Raw genomic sequence first — 24,839 nt, 5'->3', positions numbered from 1 at the left:
TGAGTGGGGACACATTTGTTTGCTTTGCATTTTTCTATGGGATTCGACTGGACAAGGGTTCAAACTCATGAACTTGCAGCAAGGAGCAGCCCATTCTCCACTGAAGTGTTATGTTGGGAATCATTCAACAATGGAGCTTGGATGCCCTCTATTGGACATTTCTTGTAATTGCCACTCAGAACTGGGTTACATTTATGGATGGTTTTCTATTATTTTTACATTTCAGTTGATATTTTTATTAGATTTTATTTATATAAAAATTAAAACCAAGCTTGCCAAATACCTCAAAACATGTGAATATGCACAAAAAGGAATGATAATATTTAATGCATTGCAATGGCAACAGTATTTAAGATATCAAGAATCCCTTCAGAATTTGACTACAACTGGAATAATGTCTTGACATTATTCAAAATTGTTTTGAAGCAATTCAGGTTAACATCAGAATAACGATACTGACATATAGCCTGACAGAACCTTATATCACGGCAGATATTTAAGACAACATGTTTTTCTCAGGCAGTTTAGTAGGCCTACTTCAGCTGCGTCTGACTGGTATGGTGGCTTCTGCCGCCTCTGTGAAGAATTACTCTCAAGTCTTGGGGTTTTGGTGCCAGAAGATAGACTTTATTACCAGAGATAGAAAAGCAGAGTCATCTGCAGAGGAACTCATGCAACTGGGTTTCTTCCCACTTATATATGATCTAACAAGGTGTGGCTAATACATGTCACTGTTATCTATCATTTTGTTTTGTGACTACAGTCTGTTTTTTAAGGAGTGGACAGGAAACATCTATTTGAGGGGCCTCACCATATATGTTCTCTAGTGTCAAAACAGAAAACTCAGTTTACCATATGTGAGCACAGGCCTCTACACAGACATGCACAGTAAGATACATGCTTGACCAGAAGAAATAATTGTAGAATAAAATGACTTACTTAAGTCCTACCTTCACTGTCTTTACCCAGAGTGCAGTTTCATAATTCAGTCACCTCAGTTATGCTATCTAGTGACTAAGTTAAGTCACACAGCTTCACTACCAATGACCAGATTATGCAACCGCACTCCGGTGGAGATTTCAGAACCAAACATCTCTATTCAAGTTTGATTAAGAATGGAGTAAAAGATTCTGTCTCTATGCATTCATTCAATAAATGAAACATATAAGCATGTTATAAGCATGAGCTTGCAATTGGTTTAACCTTGCCCGTGGTTGTCACAGTTATGTAGAGTATATCAACAAAATATTCATCATAATATTAAGAGTTCTTTTTTATAGTGTAGATATCTTCAACCCAGATACTTTGCACATCGTAGAGGGTCACCCTTTGGGGAGAGGTTAGGCAAGCACTTACACCCAGGGTGTGGCTCATCTTTATTTATCTTCTTCATTTTAATTTGAGGTACTTGAATCCTCATCCAATGTTTGTGAATCCCAATTTGGTTTATAAAGCCAATCCTGATAATATGCACTTTGGTTACCCTCTAAAATCACTTTCCCATTATCTTGACATCATAGCATTTCCATTTGCTTAACTGTGGCTTTGATAACTAGTGACCTCAATAAAGGAAGTTCACAACAAAACAATAGCCCTCCTATCATTATTGCAATTCCCAAAACATTCCCAATTTAGCAAACCATGCTTCCCATGCTCCTATCTTTAGATCGAACCATTCCCACATTTGATTATCTCTTCCAGCATTTGCTTTAACTTCGGATCTTACGTTTTTTTTAATTTAATCATGGCTTCACTAAATGTTCCTCCCGGAGCAGTATTATTTGGTATAAAAGTACTACATTGATCTCCAAACATAAAACATACAACCCCTTTGTCTGCCAATAACCAATTAAGAGCCTGCCTATTTTGCTATTTCATTCTACTTGTTTCATGTACTTGTTCTCCTAATGCAGATAAAGCATCATCAGTGTAATTAATAAACCTATGTTGATTATAGTAAATATAATTGATCCATTCTGTGTTTTTATTTTGTGTGATCCAAATGAATATTGATTCAAACCCTGCTTTGACTTCATCTCTATTCTTAAATTCATTAGGTATACCCCTGGGTTGACCAATTGAATCTATATACACATTAGGGTCTGTTTTATAAGCTCTCTTAGTTCTATTCTTATCTTCCTTCATGAATTGTCCTAATTCCCACTGTGTCATGGTAATTTCCTGGATCAGTCGTACTCTATCACATATTCCTTTCCATCCTTGTGGTAAGGAGGCCATAAGTCATTCTTTTCCACAGACCCAAAAGAAGTCTGCTACCCCTATTGTCTGATCTTCATATAATTCTATTGAAGGTAATGTTATAGTTTGATTTTCACATTCTTCTGGATATATTTTCATTCCCTTTCTTACTGTAATGGGGCTCTTACAGGTACATTTGATTGCCAAGCATTTTTTTTGTCTAAGTACCAAATAGTAGCACACCTTCCCTTGAATTCTCCCAAATCATGAGTTCCTTCAGGCTTACTATAGCACTCATATTCTTGGCTATAATCTATGTTGTACCATCTTCTTTTATTTTAATTTTTTTCTTTTATATCCCAATATCTACACCAATCTCCCCAATGTGGTTTATTAAACTGATCCTTAAGGATAGAATTACCCGAAAAAGCCAAACACTCAGCTGAGCAGTAGGGTCTAAAATGCTTTTTTAGATGACAAATGTTTCTGTTAAATTCAGCACATTTTCGATAGTCATGTGGATTTGGAACTACTATTACCTTGTTTAAGGGTGATTTGGAGCACAGTAGGCAGTAATGCCCATTCGTACCATTCATTATTTTGCGCTAATTCTAATTTGTTAATCTAATTTGTTAATTTTCTCATTACTATTGATTGTGGCTTGAGCTTGTAGTATCAGATGCAGTAGGTATGTGATGATCATCAGACATGCTATTGGACTCATTCCTTCCACTCTCTTGATTCTCTCTGCTTTGCTCAGCTCCTTGTGCGCCTCTTTCTGAGCTTTTGACATTCTGCACTATTTCATCCTGTGTCTCTGGTCTCTCCTCACTTTCTTCCATATCATCTGTTTCAAGTCTCTCTCCTTCTCTTTCCTTCTTACTCTGGGAACTCTTGTGTAGTGGTTTAGATGATACCAGGTGGTGCTTCCTTCCACTTGGACTGCTGTTGGAGTAGCTGTCACCACTTTATAGGGCCCCTCTCTCCTGGGCTCATTCCACTTTCTCCTGAATACCCTCAAATATACTTGGTCACCTGGGATGACTTGACAAGATGTCTCTGTCTCCTCTTTGGGCTCCTTTCTCTTTTCCTGTAAATAGATAGCTTTATGTATTGCAGTTAGTTTCTTCATATAAAACCTCAGTTCCATTTGCAATTGCTCTAGAGGGGGTCTTTTGTAGGGACCTCTGCAATATGGCACAGGCATGGGTTGACCCGTAAGCATCTCATGCGGTGTTAAGTGCGTGCTTCTGTTAGTTTGCATGCGACAGATCATTAGTGCAAGAGGTAAACCATCAATTCAGTTAAGTTTAGTACTTTCACATATTTTGTTAAGTTTCGCCTTGAGGGTATCATTTACCCTTTCTACCATCCCTTGTGATTGTGGGTGATAAACACACCCTAGTCTCTGTTTTATTCTCAATTGCTGCAATACTTATTTTACAGTATTTTGAATGAATGCTGATCCATTATCTGAACTTATTTCTGATGGTATTCCAAATTTAGGGATTACTTCTCTTGTTAGAAATGTAATTACTGTTCCTGCCCCCTAATCTGCTGATGGTATTGCTTCTATCCATCTGCTAAATCTGTCTATTACCACAAGCATATACCTTTTGCCTTGTACTCGCTTTATCATGTCCACATAATCCATCACCAGGTGCTTGAATGGTCCTATTGGTATTTGTGGCCTATTGGTGTCGCTGTTCCTTTCCTAACATTGTTTTTGGCACAAACTTCACATGTGGACAGAAAATCATCTATTATTGCATGTAAGTATGGAGACCAATATCCTTGCTGTTTAATTTTCCTTATCACTTCCCCCCTTGCGCAATGGTCAAAACCATGCGCATCTGGAATGAGAATGTTTAAAAGTGAGGTTGGTGCAACTATCTGTCCTTCATGTGAGTGCCAAATATCTTGTGTGTCTTTCGTGGCTCCTCTTTGGTGCCACATGGAGTGTTCATAAGGACCTGCTTGTTGTTGAATTCGAATAATATCATCCAACTGAGGTTGTGGTTCTATAAGAACTATTGGAGCTAATATTGCTACCTGCCATCCTTATGCTTTTTTAGCTTCCAAATCTGCTTTGTTGTTACCCTTAATGACATAGTCATTTCCTTTTTTATGAGCCTGACATTTGATGACTGCTAATCTTTTTGGTAGCATCATAGCAGAAATTAATTGACCTATCTGTTCAGCATGTTGAATTGGAGTTCCATCACTCTTTTTGAAGCCTCTCTGCTTCCACACTGCTCCAGACAGATAACATACACCATGAGCATAAGCTGAATCAGTGAAAATATTTGCTGTTTGTCCATTTGCTAATTGACACGCAGTCGTGAGAGCTTTTAATTCTGCTAATTGAGCAGAGCAAGGCTGTACACAGGCACACATTCCTCCATGTCTTTCTTTACAACTGAATATCCTGTATGATTTCCCAAATAATCTCTAAAACTAGAACCATTTACAAAGTAAGTGACTTCTGCCTCAGAGATTGGCGTAGACTCAAGATCTGGCCGTAGCCTAGTGAATGCCAATGAATTAGCTACACAATCATGTGGCTCACCTTCATAAGCCAAAGGAATCAATTCAGCTGGATTAACTGTATTACATTGCTTAATGGTAACATCTGGATCCGTAAGTAATGATGAATATGCTAGAATGCAGGCTTGAGTCAGAACAAATTTTCCTTGTTCTAGTAACTCTACAATTTTGTGATGCATATAAATGGTTGCTGGGTATCCCATGGTTAATGTAGATGCTTTCTCATATGCGTAATATACAACTGCAAGGCCTTGTTGGTAACATGGTGGGTAACCTTGCACTACGTAGTCCAGCTTAGTGATATAGTAAGGTATGGGTTGTTTTTTTCCTACCACTGCAGGTCTCTTGCATCAATACAGCTGATGCATAACCATCAGCTCTGTTTGCCACATACAGGTGAAATGGTATAGTGTAGTTGGGATTACAGAGGGCAGGTACCCTTTGTAGTTCTTTCTTTATAGACTCAAATGCTAGCAACGCATCTGTATTCCATCTTAGTAGAGTACTTAAATTTTGCAGTCCTGCTTGTCTCTTGATTTCTCTCAGTGGAGCTGTTTTTACTGCATATTCCTTTATCCAATCAGAACTGAAGCCAGTCATTCCTAGGAAAGTCATCATCTGTCCTACTGTTTGTGGCAATGGTGTTTTACTTATGCCTTCTAATTGATTTGGCGCTATAGCTTTTGTGCCATATGAGATCAATCGTCCTAAATATTCAACCTGTGGCTGGCAATACTGTAGTTTTGTTTTGGATGCCTTGTGACCTTCTTGAGCTAATTTAGTAAGTACTTTAATAGAATCTCTATGGCATTGTTCAGATGATGTGGAACAAATCATCAAATCATCTACATACTGCAGCAGAGTACTGTCTATCATTAGGTCTTGTAAATCAGCCTTGAGAACCTGATTTAATATATGTGGCGAGTGTTTAAATCCCTGCAGCATTCTAGTATAAGTATACTGTTTACCAGCATATGTGAATGCAAACAAGTGTCTACTTTCCTCTGCCACCGGAACACTGAAAAATGCGGAGCATAAATCAATCACAGTAAAGTATTTGGCATCAGGAGGGACATATATCAGCAGCGTGTGGGGGTATGGAACATCAGCTGGCCAATCCTCTACTATATCACTGATTGCTCGTAGGTCATGAATGAGGCTGCATTAAGATTTGTTTGCTTTGATCACAGGCAAAATTGGAGTATTACAGTACATTACATTACAGTTTGTTTCCATTAATACTCCTGCTTTCACTAGACCTTCAATAGTGTGTTTTATGCCTGTTTCAGCCTCAGGCCACAAAGGGTACTGCAATTTTCTTGGCAGGTGTGCACCTGGCTTAAGTTGTATTCTTATTGGGCTGGCTGAATTTACCAGTCCTACATCTGTGTCATGCTGAGACCATAACTCAGTAGGTACCTGACACTCCACTTCCTTAAACAGTTCAGCATCAATAAACTCTACCAATTTGTGTGTTGTTATCATCTGCATTTGTATTTTTGTTATTAATGACTACTTCCTGAGGAGTACCCATCAATATAGTTCCACACAAAAATTTTATGTAATTTTTGTCAACAGAATGAAAAATCAATGGATTTACTATTGGTTCCCATTGGCACTGTTCAGCCTTTTTCATCATTGGCCCTAAATCTTTTGCTTTCCAATTTTTCCCTACATATAAGCATACATGTGGAGCAGAATCTGTTACATTAAACCAATTTTTTACAAATTCACTCTCAGTGATATTCAAAGCTGCTCCTTGTTTACCTATTACGATGTAAGATTTTTTTTTGTCTTTCAGTTTCTTCCTACCATTTCTTTTCTATTTTTGCATCTCTCTCAGGATCATATATCATTGTACAGTGAAATTCTGATTTTGGCAACTGTGCTTCAGGAATCTGTGCTTCAATAAACTTTCCCCATTTATTAATTGTCTGTCTCACATCATTTTCTATCTGTCCTATCCAGTACACATTTGCTCTTGGCTCAGAAATCATCATTTGAGTTCTTATTCCCTGTAAGTCTATATACACTCCCTCTGGGGAACACCAAATTTGAAGTCCCAATTTACATAATGCATCTCTCCCTAACAAATTAACGGGAGTCTGATTTGATACCAGGATAGGTATGGTTGCACTTTTGTTTTTAGTTTGTAGACAAACTGGAGCGGTCATAGGAATTAACTGCATTGGTCCCGAGAATCCTATTGTCTTTGCAAATTTTCCAGACAAGGGGAGATGTGAGGCATAATTTGAGTTTACACACGTATAAACCGCTCCTGTGTCTACTAGCATGGGTGTAATTTTTCCCTCTATTTTAACCTGCAGCATAGGTTCTTGATCAGCATTGGTTGTTAAAATTGGAAGCTGAATCTCCCTTGTAGAATTCTCTGGGCATCCCTAACATCCTTGATTTGGACCTCCCCAAGGGTTTACTGGGCCTTGAGATGGACCTCGAAAGGGCTGTTGCCTACTCAGCACACATTGCCTGCCACACTGCTGGGCGGTATGCATCAAAAACAGTTCCATCCATGTAATAAGAGTCCACAGCTCTGTCCATATCAGATTCTTGAAGGACTTCTTCCATCTTTGCTCCTCCTACAATTGTTGCCAGGAGTGCTTTAATGTCCCCCACAGCTAAAAGTCTGCCAATTGTTTGTTCTTCAAACTCTCTAATCTACTTCCCAGCCCCCTTGTGGATATCAGTGAGGCGAGAGACCAGCCCCTCAAGGTCCTGTGTAGCCCAAGGCACATACTGTCCCTGCGTACCTTTAAATAAATGGGGAGTTGGGGACCAATGGTCTAAGTCTTCCTCTTTTTCTTCCCTGTGCCCACCTTCCTCCATCAAATGATGACTCCTCTTCACTTTCTCTCTCCCTGTTGTCCAATAGTCTACTTCTATTTCTCACCAACTTATCTGTGTCTTGTATTAATTTTTCTGTTTCTCTAATTTTCCTATTTATTTGTGCTTCTATTACTTGCGTTTCTGCTTCAATCTCCTCTTGTTCTCTTCTCACTTGCCCTACGGCTATTAGGTAAACAAATGAACACAATAAAACAAACTGGCATACATCCAAGCAAGACTCAAGAAGAAATTGTAGGAACATTTTAACTGAAAGGTTGAATTGTGTTCTCAGCATGAGGGTAATATTTAGGATAATAGGATATTTTCTAAAAATTATGATTTTGAAGGCTTTATTTTCTGTGATATTCTGACACTGTGACTTTTACAGTAATTAAAAATTCTCTGTATAATGTCATCACATGCATAATTTCCTGGTAAGGAAAATGCATTTTAATTATGTATAATAATAATAATAATAATAATAATAATAAAAATAGTTAAACTTAAAAGCTAACACTCTTCTCTCTTTACCAATGTAAAGGGTATTGCATTTGCTAATTCACTCAAGTGAAACTAACTAACAACAAGGCTGGGTCTGCCTCCTCCCGAGGCAGTAAACACCGTTTGATTTACTGAAATGTTTGATGTATGGCTGTCATGAGAACGACGGCCGTAAACACCAAGTGTATGACCCAGGGAGTGAGGAAACCGCTCTTTTTTTGAAAGAGTGGGTATGAACCCTCTGAAGAAGGAAAGCTGCGACCGAAACGTTGCCATGGTCATGTTCTCGCAGTGAGAACATGACCCATCCACGAACGCTGTCTCCGCGTGGCTATGGCCCAAATACGTGAGGCAGCAATCTTGGCTGTCAGAAGCGGAGAGATATCGACTGCATCCAGGAACTAAACACAGACGGAAAGGCATCTTTAAAAAGACGCTTTCCATCAGTGCTCACTCTTTTAGAGGAATATACTCTTTTAGATATACTCTCTTAGTGTGGCTGTCGAAGTGCCCAGGGGCGTTCTCTGCACTTATCTGTGTGAGAGGGGGAGAACCTGCTGCAATGCACCATATATCCAACAGCTTAAAATGCTCTTTTTTTAGAGGTGAATGGAAAAGCAGTGGAGTACATAGACACCGCTCGGCTCCGAAGAACAAATCTGAATGAGTGGTTGCAAGCCGGCTCCTTTTATACCCATATGTCCGGGGCAGTGGCATGCAAATTCTACTCGACAATTTTCATTGGCTTTTTCTCAAATATCAGAGATGTTTGAGGGTCCCAAATGCAACCCCTAGTGTCACTACATCGACACAGCGTCGAGTGAGTGATAGATAGGGATCCGAGGTTACATACGTAACTGAGACATTTGTTAACATAATCAAAGAACCACCGTGTTGAGTAAAGATTTTGTAGTAACGCGACAAGATCATCCACTCCACCCACCCACACACAAGCAATGACGCCAGTGATCAGATGAGAAAGTCGGTTGTCTTGGCGTTGTACAATATCTTTGCAGCACTAAAGAAGAGTTATTATTAGGCAATTATTTCACAACTTTTATTATATACACCTAGGAAAAAATGCAGAGGTCCGGACCTCGATGACCTCAATGGTGGGTACGGCCAACAGCCACATATTCACATGGAGTTCTGGGACCATGGACACCAACCATCAGCATGTTTGTACCTGTAAGAACAACATTTAGTGATCACACTGTACGCTATCCATTTCATGTAATTTGGTTTCCCTTACAGCTCAGTACACTTGACAATGCATTCTGCTAATGCATATGGGGAGAGTCCTTCTACACAACCTAGCTGAAACCTCTCTACAATAACACCAATATTCTAATATTGGCTATGGTGTAGTTGAATTTTCTTCTTTCAAGACAGCAATTCATCTCTTGTCTGGAAGCCCTCTACTACTTTGCCGTCGACATACACGAGTCAGCGGGAGGGATCTAAATGGCAACGAGAAGACTCTCTGCTCCCCTGCAGTGTTCCAGCGAACATTTACTCTGCCTTGACGCTTCACTGGTGAACGGGCCGCTTCAGCTTCCTGATTCCCCGCAGCGCTTCGGCAGGAGTTTTGTATCCTTATAAGCTATTGCGTGTGTGCGTGCATGCGCGCACCCATATATAGGGGCAGTGGTGGCTCAGCGGTTAAGGCTCTGGGTTACTGATCAGAAGGTCAGGGGTTCAAGCCCCAGTACTGCCAAGATGCCACTGTTGGGCCCTTGAGCAAGGCCTTTGACCCTATCTGCCCCAGGGGCACTATATCATGTCTGACCCCAGCTTAGCTGGGATATGTGAAAAAAAGAATAATAATTTCACTATATATGTGTAATTAATTATATAATATTTATATATATATGTAAAACTAAACGAGCCACTTACGCGTTTGCGTCTTTTTAAAGATGTCGTTCCGTAAGTGTTTTCTTATGCGAGGGACACATCCCGCAGTCAGATCAGCATGAGAGCTGCATTCACCCGCCTCTTCTGTGACACCTGAGGGATCACACAAGGAGGCACGGTGGGGCCGTCAGGTCGAGCAGGATGAAATTGAGGTGGACCTCGTGCCGGCACACACCCCGTGAGCCCCTAAATCTCCATGTCCTATGCCAATACAGTATGTGCGTGACGAGCTTCGGCCCTCTGTAGGAGCATGCTGCCTCTTCACGTTCGGCATTTCTGACACTGGGGATGATGATGTTATGTCTCTCGCTGCATCAGGCGAGTGGTCAGTGGATAACGCTGCCGCCCCTTCCCCCAGCAAGGGCGAAGGGCATGCATGCGCCACTGACACTTACTCGAGACCGAGCAATCTCTGGAGAAACCTGAAAAACCTTGCCTTGATGAATGGTTCGTGCAGTCCAGACGCAGTCAAGTGATCACTTTCCGCAGATCTGCCCCGCTCTTCCCAGAAGTTCATAATGAACTGACAAAATCCTGGCGCACACCCAATTCAGCTCGCTCGTACAGCGATTCCACTCTCCTCAATAAACTGGACCACAGGGAAGACAAGAGTTATGCCCATCTACCCCCCCCCCACCTGAATTAGGCAATAGTGTCACATCTCTGCCCAGCGAGTAGCAGGGCGTGGAACTCACGCCCCATTCATTTTTCTAAGCCATGTCAACTAATGTCTGCACTGGCTAGAAGAGCATACTCAGCGGCTGGCCAAACTGGTTCAGCATTCCACGTGATGACGGAGCACCAAGTTTTCCAAGCTAAGCTCCTCAAACAAATGGATGAGCAAGGCTACGAACCAGAGACATTCAAAGAGCTCCGCACCACTAAGGACTTAGCGCTGTGAGCCACAAAAGTCACTGCACAGCCTATTTGCAAGTCAATGAGCAACCTGGTGTTTTTGGATCGTCAGATCTGGCTGACCCTCATGGAAATGCGTGACATGGGAAAAGCTGCTCTTTTTGATGCTCCGGTGTCTCCAGCTGGCCTTTTCGGAGACTCTGTGAATAGATTTGCTGAGCACTATGTCACGACTCAGCAACAATCACAGGCTATGACACATTTTATGCCACAACAGAGCAGTACTTCATCACAACCGGCTCGCTCCCACTCTGTAAGGGCTTTTCCACTTCAAAGCCCAAATATTATGCACAACCGCTTCCCAATGGGGAGCGGCGCATTATATCATGTATGAACATACAAAGATTGTAAAAAGAGTACAGTGCTCGCACAAGATGCTCACACTTTTTCAATAAAGAGCTTTCCCTCTTTAAAGCCTGACATTATGCGCAACCAGTTCCCAATGGTTAGCGGCACATTATATCATGTTATGAACATACCATATTTCCCTCTGTCCCATAACACGGACATGTGGCGAGCTTTTACTGACATTCCGACTGATTGCTAAAAAACGATCAAACATGGTTATACGATCCAATATGCATGTCGGCCGCCCTGTTTCAACTGTGATCTGTCTTCCACTGTTCCATCCGAAGAAGCGGCAGTGTTACGAGCTGAAATTCACAATCTTCTTGCAAAGAACGTGATAAAGGTTGTTTCATATGAATTAATAAGCCTGCTGTTCCGCTGCGCGAATGCGTGGCAAGTCCTCATGGGCGTGTCACTGGTGTTTACAATGATCGGGCACAATCTGTGGTCCGACCACATGATATGCCAGTGTTGCAACACACACAGCTGGATTTACAGCCGTTATTTCCTCGTTCTGGAGAAGGACGGCAGGCTCCGCCCATTCTAGTTCTGAGACGCTTGAATCGTGCGCTTGCGATGCGCCCATTCAAAGTGTTAACTCAGAAACAGATCTTATCCCACATCAGTCCTCAGGACTGATTTCCGTCAATAGATCTGAAGGACGCGTACTTCATGTATCAGTTGCACTGCGTTACAGGTGGCTTTTTAGATTCGTGTTCGATGGAACTGCATATCAATTTAAAGTCCTTCATTTCAGACTGTCTCTGGCTCCCCGCACATTCATGAAATGTATCGATGCAGCGTTCACCCCACTGAAAATGAACGGTGTGCGTGTTTTGAATTACCTCAGCGATTGGTTATTACGAGCCAATCAGAGGCACTACTAAGCGAACACAGAGACTTGCTGCTTTGCCATATGGAAAATCTGGTCTAATGTCAACTGGGTGAAAAGCACACTTTTCCCCAGCCAGTAAAAAAACAAGCGTGTACAGACCATTCTCCGGTGTCTGTTTCAGTTCAACCTGAAAAAACATTACCACTGAAATAATTTCATTTTTATGTGCATCGTGGTGACTCACCACAGTCTGGCTGCTCTTGCACCATGTACAGCAGCAGTCTTCTACCAACAGGGTGTTATGCTGGGTCAAGTTTTCAGAAAGAATGTGCTGACCACAAATGCATCCAACACAGGTTGGGCCATGGTGTGTAATGGACGCCGACTTTCGATACCTGGAAACAGGTACGAAACAGCCGTGGCATGTCTAGAGCTACTGAATGTCTTTCTAGCTTTGAGAGCTTTTCATTCCGATCTTGTGAATCACCACATTCTGATTCATTTGGACAACACAACAGTAGCATCCCAAGCCAGAGCTGCGAAGCCTACACGTGTGGCCTTTGAACAGCATACTCTAAATGCGCCAGAACTGACACATTCAGTCATGAACACCATTTTACAGGCCAGAGCGCCGTCCACAAGACACCTCTACGCGCTAAAATGGAATGTGTTCACTGATTGGTGTCTTTCACATGGCAAAGACCCAGTAAACCACCCCATACATGAAATTCTCATATTTCTTCAAGAGCGATTAGACACAGGACTCACTCTGTCAATGCTCAAAGTTTATGTGGCGACTATAGCTGTGTATCACGCACCTGAAGCCGGCACCACTATAGGCAAACATGATTTAATTATAAAGTTCCTTTGAGGAGCAAGACGATTTAATCCACCACGGCCGGCTACAGTCCCGACTTGGGACCTAACTTTGGTCCTAAAAGCGCTCACAGGGCCCCGCTTTGAACTTTTGGACTCTGTTGATTTGCGCATGCTCTCTATTAAGACCCCACTACTGCTGGCTCTGGCCTCAGTAAAACAGATCGGTGACTTACATGCACTATCAATTGACAATTCATGTCTGGAGTTTGGTCCCGGTCTTTCAAAGCCACTGTCAATGTCTTGTTCCCTTCGTCTCAGGGAACCGAGGTTACATACATAACCGAGACATTTGTTGACATAATCAAAGAACCACCGTGTTGAGTAAAGATTTTGTAGTAACGCGACAAGATCATCCACTCCACCCACCCACACACAAGCAATGACGCCAGTGATCAGATGAGAGAGTCAGATGAGAAAGTCTTGGCATTGTAGAATATCTTTGCAGCACCAAAGAAGAGTTATTATTAGGCAATTATTTCACAACTTTTATTATATACACCTAGGAAAAATTTCCGAGGTCTGGACCTCGGTGACCTCAATGGTGGATATGGCCATGGACACCCCTAATGTACCTGTAATTCAACAGGCTTTAAAACATAGTAAACAATTTTTTGTTTGTTTTGTTTTTTATGTAAAAATGGCAAAAGGTTTCTGTGAGGGTTAGGCTTAGGGGGTTAGGGGATAGAATATATAGTTTGTACAGTATAAAAATCATTATGTCTATGGAGATTCCTCGTAATGATAGGAGTACCAACGTGTGTGTATGTGTATGTTCCCAGTAGGAAAACACCTTTAATGTTTTCAGAACTAAAGCTAATATACTGTACTATTTATCAACATAATTTACATAGTACTCCATTACCATTGACTGTGAAAAAAATGACACAATTTGGTTTAGTCTTTATTTAACTTTTAAAACACTTAGCAAACAGTTGGTTAAGGTAAAAAAATTAAATTCTATAAAGCATATAAAAGCACTGGAGACAATATACCTAATTACTTTAACTACATTCAATTTTTTTATTAATTAAAACTCTTCACTCTTTTAATGATAAATAATGGCACATGGTGGCATCAAAATCGATTTTAAAATGCATCTGCGCAACACATGTTAGCATTAAATAAAGTGTAGCAGCTTATACAATGTGTAGCTGTCAAAAAACAAGCTTTGCTCAGAGAGTGACAAGTTAATAGGTTTATTTTATTTATTTATTTATTGGCTGAAGTTTGGCTACATTCTTCTTTCTCCTGAATTCAGTGAATGTTATTCCATTCTTTAGTGTTTTGCCTTGATTAGGAAATCTAAAGTATTAGTTGGTTTTTAGGGAACGATCACATGGAAGGGACTTCCTGATGCAGTTTCATCCCCCCACTTAACAATAACAACATAGTTCCCTTTCTCCTTGACTGTGTAGGTTACATTATAAAGCTTGTTTCCCAAGTGTTTAACAGCCACATCTTCACATGGAGTTCTGGGACCATGGACACCAACCATCAGCATGTTTGTACCTGTAAGAACAACATTTAAAGATCACACTGTATGCTATACATTTCATGTAATTTGGTTTCCCTTACAACTCAGTACACTTGACATTGCGTTCTGCTAACTCATATGGGGAGTGTCCTTCTACATGACCTAGCTGAAACCTCTCAATAACACCAATATTCTAATATTGGCTATGGTGTGGTTGAAATTTCTTCTTTCACGACAGCGATTCATCTCACGTCTAGAAGCCCTCTACTACTTCGCCGTCGACATACACGAGTCAGCGGGCAGGAATATTCCGGCAAACATTTACTCTGCCTTGACGCTTCGCTGGTGAATGGCCGCTTCAGCTTCCTGATTGCCCGCAGCGCTTCGGCAGGAGTTTTGTATCCTTATAAGCTATTGTGTTATTGTGCATATGTATGTGTGTGTGTGTGTGTGTGTGTGTGTGTAAAAGAGCTGCTTACGTGTTCACGTCTTTTTAAAGATGTCGTTCCGTAAGTGTTTTCTTATGTGAGGGACACATCCCGCAATCAGATCAGCATGAGAGCTGCATTCACTGTAATTCAAACACACACACACTGTTCATTTTCAATGGGGTGAGCGCCACATCGATACATTTCGTGAACGTGCGGGGAGCCGACTGAAATGAAGGCCTTTTTATTTTTTTATTTTTTTTATTTTTCACCCAATTTAGAATACTCAATTCCCAGTAGTGTAGTGACTCGCCTCAATCTGGGTGGCGGAGGATGAATCCCAGTTGCCTCCGCATCTGAGACCATCAACCCGTGCATCTTATCACGTGGCTTGTTGAGCGCGTTGCCACGGAGACATAGTGTGTGTGGAGGCTTCACGCCATCCACCGCGGCATCCGCGCTCAACTCACCACGTGCCCCAACTCACCACGTGCCCACATTATAGGGACCACGAGGAGGTTACCCTATGTGATTCTACCCTCCCTTGCAACCGGGCCAATTTGGTTGCTTAGGAGACCTGGCTGGAGTCACTCAGCATGCCCTGGGATTCGAACTAGCAAACTAGCGAACTCCAGGGCTGGTAGTCAGCGTATTTTACCACTGAGCTACCCAGGCCCCTGGGTACTTTACCAGGAAGGACTTTAAATTGATATGCAGTTCTCTCAAATGTGAATCTAAAAAGCCACCTGTAACACAGTGCAATTGGTACATGAAGTAAGCGTCCTTCAGATCTATTGATGCAAATCAGTCCTGAGGACTGATATGGGATAAGATCTGTTTCTGAACTAACACTTTGAATGGGTGCGTCGCGAGCGCGCAATTCAAGCGTCTCAGAACTAGAATGGGCGAAGCCTGCCGTCCTTCTCCAGAATGAGGAAATAACGACTGTAAATCCCGCTGTGTGTGTTGCAACACTGGCATATTATGTGGTCCGACCACAGATTGTGCTCGTTTGTTGTAAACACCAGCTCTGACACGCCCATGAGGACTTGCCACGCATTCGCGCAGTGGAACAGCAGGCTTATTAATTCATATGAAACAACCTCTATCGCGTTCTTTGCGAGAAGATTGTGTATTTCAGCTCATAACACTGGCGTGTCTTTGGATGGAACCGTGTAAGACAGAACACAGTTGAAACGGGGCGGCTGACGTGCATATTGGATCGTATAACCACGTTTGATCGTTTTTTAGCACCCAGTCGGAATGTCAGTAAAAGCTCGCCACACGTCCGTGTAATGGGACAGAGGGCAATATGGTATGTTCATAACATGATATAATGTGCCGCTAACCATTGGGAAGTGGTTGCACATAATGTCAGGCTTTGAAGAGGGAAAGCTCTTTATTGAAAAAGTGTGAGCATCTTGTGCGAGCACAGTACTCTTTTTACAATCTTTGCAGAGACAGCTCTCATAGGGACAAACTGCCCTCAGTGTAAGGGCATGAGTCTCAAGATGCTTCGGTCGCGAATCACCCTCATTCTGAGGGACGATTCAGCCTCACGCGCCGTTCCACCCGCCTCATCTGTGACACCTGAGGGATCACACAACACCCCGTGAGCCCCTAAATCTCCATGTCCTATGCCAATACAGTATGTGCGTGACGAGCTTCGGCCCTCTGTAAGAGCGTGCTGCCTTGTCATGTTTGGCGGTTCTGATGCTGGGGATGATGATGTTATGTCTCTCTCTGCATCAGGCGAGTGGTCAGAGGATGATGCTGCCGCCACTTACCCCAGCGAGGGCGAAGTGCGTGCACGCGCCACTGAAAAGGATATACTTCGCGTCCTTTCAAGGGCGATCGAAGAGCTCGGTCTCAAGTAATCTCTGGAGAAGCCTGAAAAACCTTGCCTCGATGAATGGTTCGTGCAGTCCAGATGCAGTCAAGTGATCGCGTTCTGCAGATCTGCCCTGCTCTTCCCGGAAGTTCATAATGAACTGACAAAATCCTGGCGCACACCCAATTCAGCTCGCTCGCACAGCGATTCCACTCTTCTCAATAAACTGGACCACAGGGAAGACAAGAGTTATGCCCAACTACCCCCCCTGAAAGAGGCGGTAGTGGCACATCTCTGCCCAAGTAGCAGGGCGTGGAACTCACGCCCCATTCATCTTTCTAAGCTGTGTCAACTAACGTCCGCACTGGCTGGAAGAGCATACTCAGTGGCGGGCCAAATTGGTTCAGCACTCCACTTGATGACGGTGCACCAAGTTTTCTAATATAAGCTCCTCAAACAAATGGACGAGCAAGGCTATGACCAAGGTCCGCACCACTATGGACTTAGCGCTGCGAGCCACGAAAGTCACTGCACAGGCCACTGGCTGACCCTCATGGAAATGCGTGACGTGGGAAAAGCTGCTCTTTTTGATGCTCTGGTGGCTCCAGCTGGCCTTTTCGGAGACTTTTTTGCTGAGCACTACGTCACGACTCAGCATCAATCACAGGCTATGACACATTTTATGCCAAAACGGAGCAGTACTTCATCACAACCGGCTCGCTCCCACTCTGTAAGGGCTTTTCCACTTCAAAGCCCAAACATTATGCACAACCGCTTCCCAATGGTGAGTGGCGCATTATATCATGTATGAACATACAAAGATTGTAAAAAGAGTACTGTGCTCGCACAAGACGCTCACACTCACAACCGGTTCGCTCCCACTCTGTAAGGACTTTCCCTCTTCAAAGCCCACATATTTTGCACAATCACTTCCCAATGGTGAGCGGCGCATTATATCATGTAATGAATTACAAAGATTACAAAAAGATTACAGTGCTCGTTGCACATGCACGAGATGCTCACACTTTTTCAATAAAGAGCTTTCCCTCTTCAAAGCCTGACATTATGCGCAACCACTTCCCAATGGTTAGCGGCACATTATATCATGTTATGAACATACCATATTGCTAAGGTTCTAACCACACCCTTTAGAGCGCAGGTGATTCACCTTCAAGCCTTCTTCCCTCCTCCATTTAATTCAGATGAGGAACAATCCTTGCATTTGTTATGCCATGTGCAGGTGCTACATGCATATGTTGAACGCACCCACCAATTCAGACTGTCTGATCAGCCCTTTGTGTGCTATGGAGGATGCACAAATGAATGTCCATCCCAAAGCAAAGACTTTCTCACTGGATCGTTGATGAGATTGCCCTGGCTTATAAGTCGCAGGGTAAGATTTGCCCAATTGGTGTTAAAGCACACTCAACTAGAGGCATGGCCTCCTCATGGGCATGGACGAACACTGTGTCTTTACAAAACATATGTTTTGCAGCAGGATGGTCTTCTCAAAACACATTCGCAAGGTTTTACAACCTAGACGTAACGTCTCTCTCTTCACAAGTACTCTTTGTTTAGAGCGCTTGCTATTTCGTTTGCCAAACATATACTTATGCCCCTCCCTTTAAGTACGGGCTCCCCATCATTTTACACAACCGCCTGCATTCAGGCCATCGTAATTTACCATAAAGTCACAAGCACTTTTTATTTTCACTTTCGGTCGGTGTCCCGCGAGACTGCGGCATCATGTTTCCTCTCTGGGAAGGTTATGTTGTGTAGTGCGATGTGATGGGATTCTGTTCCCCATATGCATTAGCAGAATGCAATGTCAAGTGTACTGAGTCGTAAGGGAACATCTCGGTTACGTACGTAACCTTGGTTCCCTGAGACGAAGGGAATGAGACATTGCGAATGCTAACCGCACTACAAAAGTCAAAGTTCTTTGAGGTGCGAGCAATGCGCTCATTGTCCCTCAGTCAGAAAAGTCTGAGGAATGGTGTTTGCGCGCCTGCTTTTAAAGCGATCAGTTTCACACCTAAAATGGCCGGGCTCAATCACCATAGCCAGTATTAGAATATTGCCGTTATTGTAGAGAGATTTAAACTAGGTTGTGTAGAAGTACACTTCCCATATGACTTAGGAGAACGCAATGTCTCGTTCCCTTTGTCTCAGGGAACCGAGGTTGCGTATGTAACCGAGACAATTTTGTTGGTCCCAAACCATTATTGACTTGTTTATTTTACCTGCTTTACTGCAATCAATGGTAAAGTTGTTCTTCTGACCCACAGATGCTTTAGAGAGGCCTGCACCATGGCATACAACTTTACTGGCATCTGATGTTGACTTGGAGCTGGACAAAGAGCTGTAAGCTCCAGCCAGCTTGGATGTTTTAGTAACAGTCTCCACAATGACTGATGAAGTTTCATGTAAACTATGGCCTCCAGACAGACGCATACCTAAAACAGATGGCCAGACTGGTCAAGAAGCATAGTCATAACTCTCCAAGCAATTACACAAGTTTACACAATCTGCAGAAACACAGCTGTGTCAGTGGGATTGTTTAACACAGAAAAGAGAAATCAAGAGCAGCTGTTAAACACTGTCTTCAGTCATTTTTAATTAATTTTATTTTAATTCTTCATTCGTTTAGGTTTACTTTCATTTTTCATTTCATCTAATTTAGTCTCAATTAAAAGCATTAATGAAGTTTAATTTAGAAAAATAAATTTGTGTACATTCTACCTGTAACCTTTGCTTTGAAGGGGCTGCCAACAATGTGCTGCGGTCCACCATATTTGATGGATATAAGATAGTTGCCAGGTGCCATAGGTGTATAAGATATTTTGTAACCCTCTGGACATTCAGTGCAGTCCATCTTCACCTTTGAGGGACCATCAATAGTAACAGATAAGGCACCTGAACCAGCCTTGCATGTACTGACGATGAACTCAGATGGGATCCCTACAGGACAACAGGAACAGGTGGTTACAATTGGATTTACTGTACATTTAATGATGATTACATTTTACATACAGTATATTACATGTTTCACATTTTATATTACTTTTTGTATTTTTTATCAAACATAATTTTACAGTGGACCAATACCTGTGCGGCCACCCTCAAGTCCTGGACCAATAGCAGACACCATGCCTGGGTCTCCTACATTTTCTACTTCTCCAACACGGACTCTGAATGGACTACCGGGGATATGGCTTCCATTGAACTTCACATCAATGGAATGAACACCATTCTCACGTGGTATGAAGCGAATCGCACTTTTGTCTATGAAAATAAGGAAATTGTTATGTTGGCACAATTAATTATTGCCAATATTATCCTAGAACAGAATAACAAAGTACACTGTAAAAATTATTTTGCCTTTTTATTACCATCATTTAAAATTTGCATTAGAGTAACTGTCCTAATGCAAAAGTTTTTGTCGGCTGAAGTTGTTATAAGTTACCTAAATTTTTCTATTGATTTAAAAAAATAAAATAAAAATAATCGAATGAATTACATTATATGCAGATAAATTGCATATATTTGCATAGGAAGATAATTGTCATTTAAATAATCATAAAAGATATCATAAATTTAATAATTTAGTTAATTAAAATACATTACATCATTGTTGCAGACAAGTACAGCATTGATTAGGGAATAAAAAAGTGGCTTTAGAAGGCAGTATATAGTTTATTTCCATATCACTGAACAAAAACCTAAGTTACTATGTAAATGTTTAATTAAAGTAAGTTATAAAAAATAAAAAATAAATAAAATTGTTTTTGAAAACATTACAGGGAATAACCAGTGTTCTTAAAGGAATAGTTCAGCCAATGAAAATTCTTCCCAGATGTGTATGACTTTCTTTTTTCTGCAGAATACAAATTAAGATATTTAGAAGAATATTTCAGCTCTGTTGGTCCTCATAATGCAAGTGAATGGGTGCCAACATTTTGAAACTCCAAAATCCACTTGTTTAAATCCATCTTCAGACATGATATGATAGGTGTGGGTGAGAAACAGATCAGTATATTTAAGGGTGGTTTCACATATAGTACATTTTAAGTTAACCAAACCCAGTTCAGTTAAAGTGAACCAGAAAGGGAACCAGGCGCAAATTACCTCAGTGCTTTTGGTGTTCACAATGTAAGTGGAATTAAAAGAGGACCCAGTTTCTTTTTTTGGTCCTCTTCACATTAATGTAGTCTCAGACCCCTTGTTGTTCACACCACAGCTCTTTAAGAACTCAGACCCCATTGTAGCTAGGGCTGTCACGATTATGAAATTTGGCTGACAATAATTGTTCATAAATAATTGCAATTATTATGATAAGCAATTGTTATACAAATTGTTATATTTCTTAAGGTGTACATATGCTTATGACAGATAGGCCCACACCTTAAGTAGTAATTTATTGATATTTAACTTGAAATCATATAATAAAATGGGGCTATATGAATACTTTTAAGGCTTTAAAGAATATTGAATTTTTCATAAAAAATGTATGTTATATCATTTACGAAACACAGACAACACCGCGAATTATATTACATTATGCAATAGTAATAATGTATACTTTATTTCTGTCCAAAATTCTTCACTCTCTCACATTATGTTAAGGCTCTTCGATAAAACCTACAAGCCCTTATTTCGCATGAAGGAAAACATTTGAAATTTTATGTGCATTTGAAAATATGTTTCTTTATCATCTCGAGAGTAATGTAGTAAGCAACCATCTCCTCCTACGTGTCAGTTACATTGTGTGCATGAGCCAAGAACATTTGCCATTGCGCAAATAAAATTAAAGAGAAACTATAAAAATCCTCTCTTGTATTTTCGTGGGAGTTTGGCAGGAACCTCCGTAGACAGCACGCCCATCAGAGCATTTTAAAGTGGTTCATCTTAAAGCGCTGCTCTGCTCTGAATGCAGCCGGTCCGTTCATTTTAGGTGCTCAAATAATACAAGAACGGAATATGAGACACAAAAACACGTCATGGTAATCATGGTATATCTATATTCGCTTAAAATTCCCATATTTCGACAGTAAATTGTGACAGGAAAATGAAGTATGTAATGCAACTATGTATGGCAAGCCACGAGGTACTTATGTCATAAAATGGAAAGCGGACTGGTACCTCTTCGCTTTTACATCACTCAAATCAATCGAACCACAAAAAGACCCACAGACAGACCATACTCAGACCACCTACTGAGACCACTTGGGTTGTTCACATATACATGTTATACCGCTTTGAGAGCGCTTGGAGTGCTCAAATGAACTAGGTGTGAAAATGCCCTAAGTCATTTTTTTTTCTTCATAAATTCTCCTCCCTGCCCATTAGGGGGCGATATGCATTAAGACTGTGAATCACCAAAAACAGAAGAAGAAGAATGTGAAAGTGAATGTTAAAGTGGAAATTGACTGAGCAGGGAGGAGAATTTATAGTAAAAAATAAATAAAAGAGGACTTAAATATTGTTCTGTTTCTCACCCACACTTATCAAATTGCTTCAAAATATATGGATTTAACCACCAGAGTTGTCTGAAGTACTTTTATTTTTCCCTTATGTGGATTTTGGAGCTTCAAAATTTTGCCACCCATTCACTTGCATTTTATGGACCTAAAGAGCAGAGAAATTCTTCTAAAAATCTTCGATTGTGTTCAGCAGAAGAAAGAAAGTCATATACATCTGGGATGGCATGAGGGTGAGGAAATGATGAGGGAATTTTCATTTTTGGGTGAACTATCCCTTTAAGACAGATTGATATTTGATTGGTAAGTCTGCAACTCACCACTATCCAATTCTGTGACATAACACTCCTCTCCCAAACCAGAAGGAGCGTGAACTTTAGCATCTATCACACCTCTCGCCCCATTCCTCTGAACCGCAAATGACGCTTCCTGGTTAACCTTCAAATCCTTCTCCTGAAAGAGAAAAGAAACAAACTTGATTTTTGAACTGGTGCATTTAGACCAAGAAGAGGTGTGGTGAAAGAACAGGAACATGGAAGAGAGGTAATCAAATTTAGTTTATCAAATGCACAACTATACTAACATGCAACAGATAGATAGAAAGGTCTGTTTAATGCTTCACAGTTCATTTTTCAGACCATACCAATCCAAATGCAAAAATAGAAAAAACAAAAAACATAAAAAAAAACCAATCCTGATTACTTCATGACTGGATAATTGACCTTTTTTTTTTTTTTCAGTTTTACTTTTTCTAAATTGTGACTTCAGAAAAGTTTTGAATAAACAAATTCTCACCAATTTTATATTTTTCCATTTTTGTGTCTTGCAATCTGTGGACTGTACCATAAGCATGGGGGTGTGGGTTAGGAAATGGACTGATTACTTCATGGACCTTGAGGAGTAGTTTAAATGTCTAGCCCAGGGGTCGGCAACCTAAGACACATGCACCACCATTGGTACGCAGAGGGGTAGTTATTGGCACGCGTTCAATAGTGAGAGAATGGACAAACCATTCGCGCAACCAGCAGAGCACAGAGCATGTCTTTACACTTTCAGTGGGTTGCACAAGTATCCATAGTTTTCCAGGGCAATCACTGGGTGGCACCATGATGATTCTAACTGCCTCTTTTCCATTTCTGATCTCAAGAAGCAATGTAAAAATGACCAAAACTAGCGATCCAGATGGTGTTGGTTTGAGTGTCAGTCCACCTGTCACTTCGATGTTTTTTTCCCCCTCTAAGTTTACAAAGCATACTCACAATAAAATCTGGTGTTCTCTTCTGAATTGCTTTTAAATTTAGGGTTATTAATCTTTTAGTATGTCTTAAGTCCTTTATATGAAGCTTAATTGCAATGTTTGCACTAATTAGTGTGTCCACAAGGTGGCAGCACTCACATTTGAGGTGTTGTTGTCACGAAGAAACGCTAGATGTAATCGCCGCTAAACAACAAGAGACAAAGGTAAAAACAACTGAAGTGGATGTGCACGTCAAGAGCCTGCGTGTGAGGAGGTCAGGAGATACCTGCATTTGTTTAACTCCAGTCTGAAGGAATAAAAAGACATCTTTATGTGTCTAAACTCCTAAAGAGAAATTGTCCAGCATCTCATTGCAGTCGTAGTGCATATGCGGCAATCGCCTGTGTATGCAGGCGCCGTCATATGAAGTAAACTTTGACAGGCTTACATTCGACTGTATGCAGACGCTAAGCATTCGCATCAAAATCAAAGTATACTTTGGGCTTAGGGTGCTGACCCCTGGGCTAGCCTTTTAAACTACTCCTTGAGGTTCATGCAGTCAGCAGTCTGTTCCGAACCCACACCCTCATGCTAATGGTACAGCCCACAGATTGCAAGAAAAAATAAAAGATGGTGAGAATTTGTTTCTTCAAAAAGTGGTCACAATTTAGAAAAAGTCAAATTGAAGAAAAGAAGAGAATCAGTCAATTATCCATTCATGAAATAACTGGGAAAAAATGAAAGTTTCAAACCGTTGCATTGGTATGGTCTGAAAAATGAACTATGAAGTGTCACACGGAAACAGACAGACAGACAGATAGATACATACATACATACATACAGACATACATACTCTACTATGCAGTGTGCACTTCGGAACACTTAAACCCTGCTTAACAACATCGCCCTGGACAAAATTACAGCCATGTAAAAAAAAAGCCAGTTACAGTTCAAGGACAAACATAACTCAGTGAGATAATAAGCCACGAGTCATAACCCAAAGGAGAGTTGTTCTGGCAAGCTTTCATATCACTGTTGCTGTAGTTACTACCCTGTGTTCAATGCAAATATAATATGAATTTTGCTTTCCTGTCTTTTTAGCTGTATTTCTTTAGTCTTTAGTCTTGAAAGGGGCTTTCCCTTACTGTCATTAACTTGGAGCTCACCTGAAGACTTGTAACAGTCAGTCGCCGTGCATCATCAGACAATGTGGCAACTGGAACGATAAAGGGGCTGTCTGGGATATGCTCATTATTGAACTTGATGGAAACTTCATAGTCACCTGAAAGGAGAAATGGAGAATCCAGTGATTAAAAATAAATTATGTCTGAGGGGAGAAATCATTAAGAATGAATTGCTGCCTCTGAAAGTGTCATTTATTTGCTCACAGTTTCTGTCTTGTTTCAG

At 41.1% G+C, this 24,839-nt stretch overlaps 1 protein-coding gene across 1 annotated transcript in view; it reads right to left on the bottom strand.

The window, feature by feature from the left end:
- Positions 1 to 13,870: 13,870 nt before the first annotated feature.
- flnca (filamin C, gamma a (actin binding protein 280)) overlaps positions 13,871 to 24,839 on the bottom strand; it is a 49,099-nt gene continuing 38,130 nt past the window's right edge. Inside the window, exons 42-47 of the mRNA XM_051692092.1 lie at positions 24,599 to 24,714; positions 22,516 to 22,648; positions 19,824 to 20,000; positions 19,458 to 19,676; positions 18,959 to 19,171; positions 13,871 to 14,491 (exon numbers count right to left, since the gene is read on the bottom strand). Coding sequence (XP_051548052.1) covers positions 14,304 to 14,491; positions 18,959 to 19,171; positions 19,458 to 19,676; positions 19,824 to 20,000; positions 22,516 to 22,648; positions 24,599 to 24,714 — 1,046 coding nt within the window. The 3' untranslated portion in view covers positions 13,871 to 14,303. The remainder of the gene's footprint in view (positions 14,492 to 18,958; positions 19,172 to 19,457; positions 19,677 to 19,823; positions 20,001 to 22,515; positions 22,649 to 24,598; positions 24,715 to 24,839) is intronic.

The sequence above is a fragment of the Myxocyprinus asiaticus genome, chromosome 48 (assembly GCF_019703515.2).
Source record: "Myxocyprinus asiaticus isolate MX2 ecotype Aquarium Trade chromosome 48, UBuf_Myxa_2, whole genome shotgun sequence".
Classification (NCBI taxonomy): Eukaryota; Metazoa; Chordata; class Actinopteri; order Cypriniformes; family Catostomidae; genus Myxocyprinus; species Myxocyprinus asiaticus.
The sequence above is the reverse complement of the archived record's forward strand: the minus strand, read 5'-3'. Positions and strand labels throughout refer to the sequence as shown.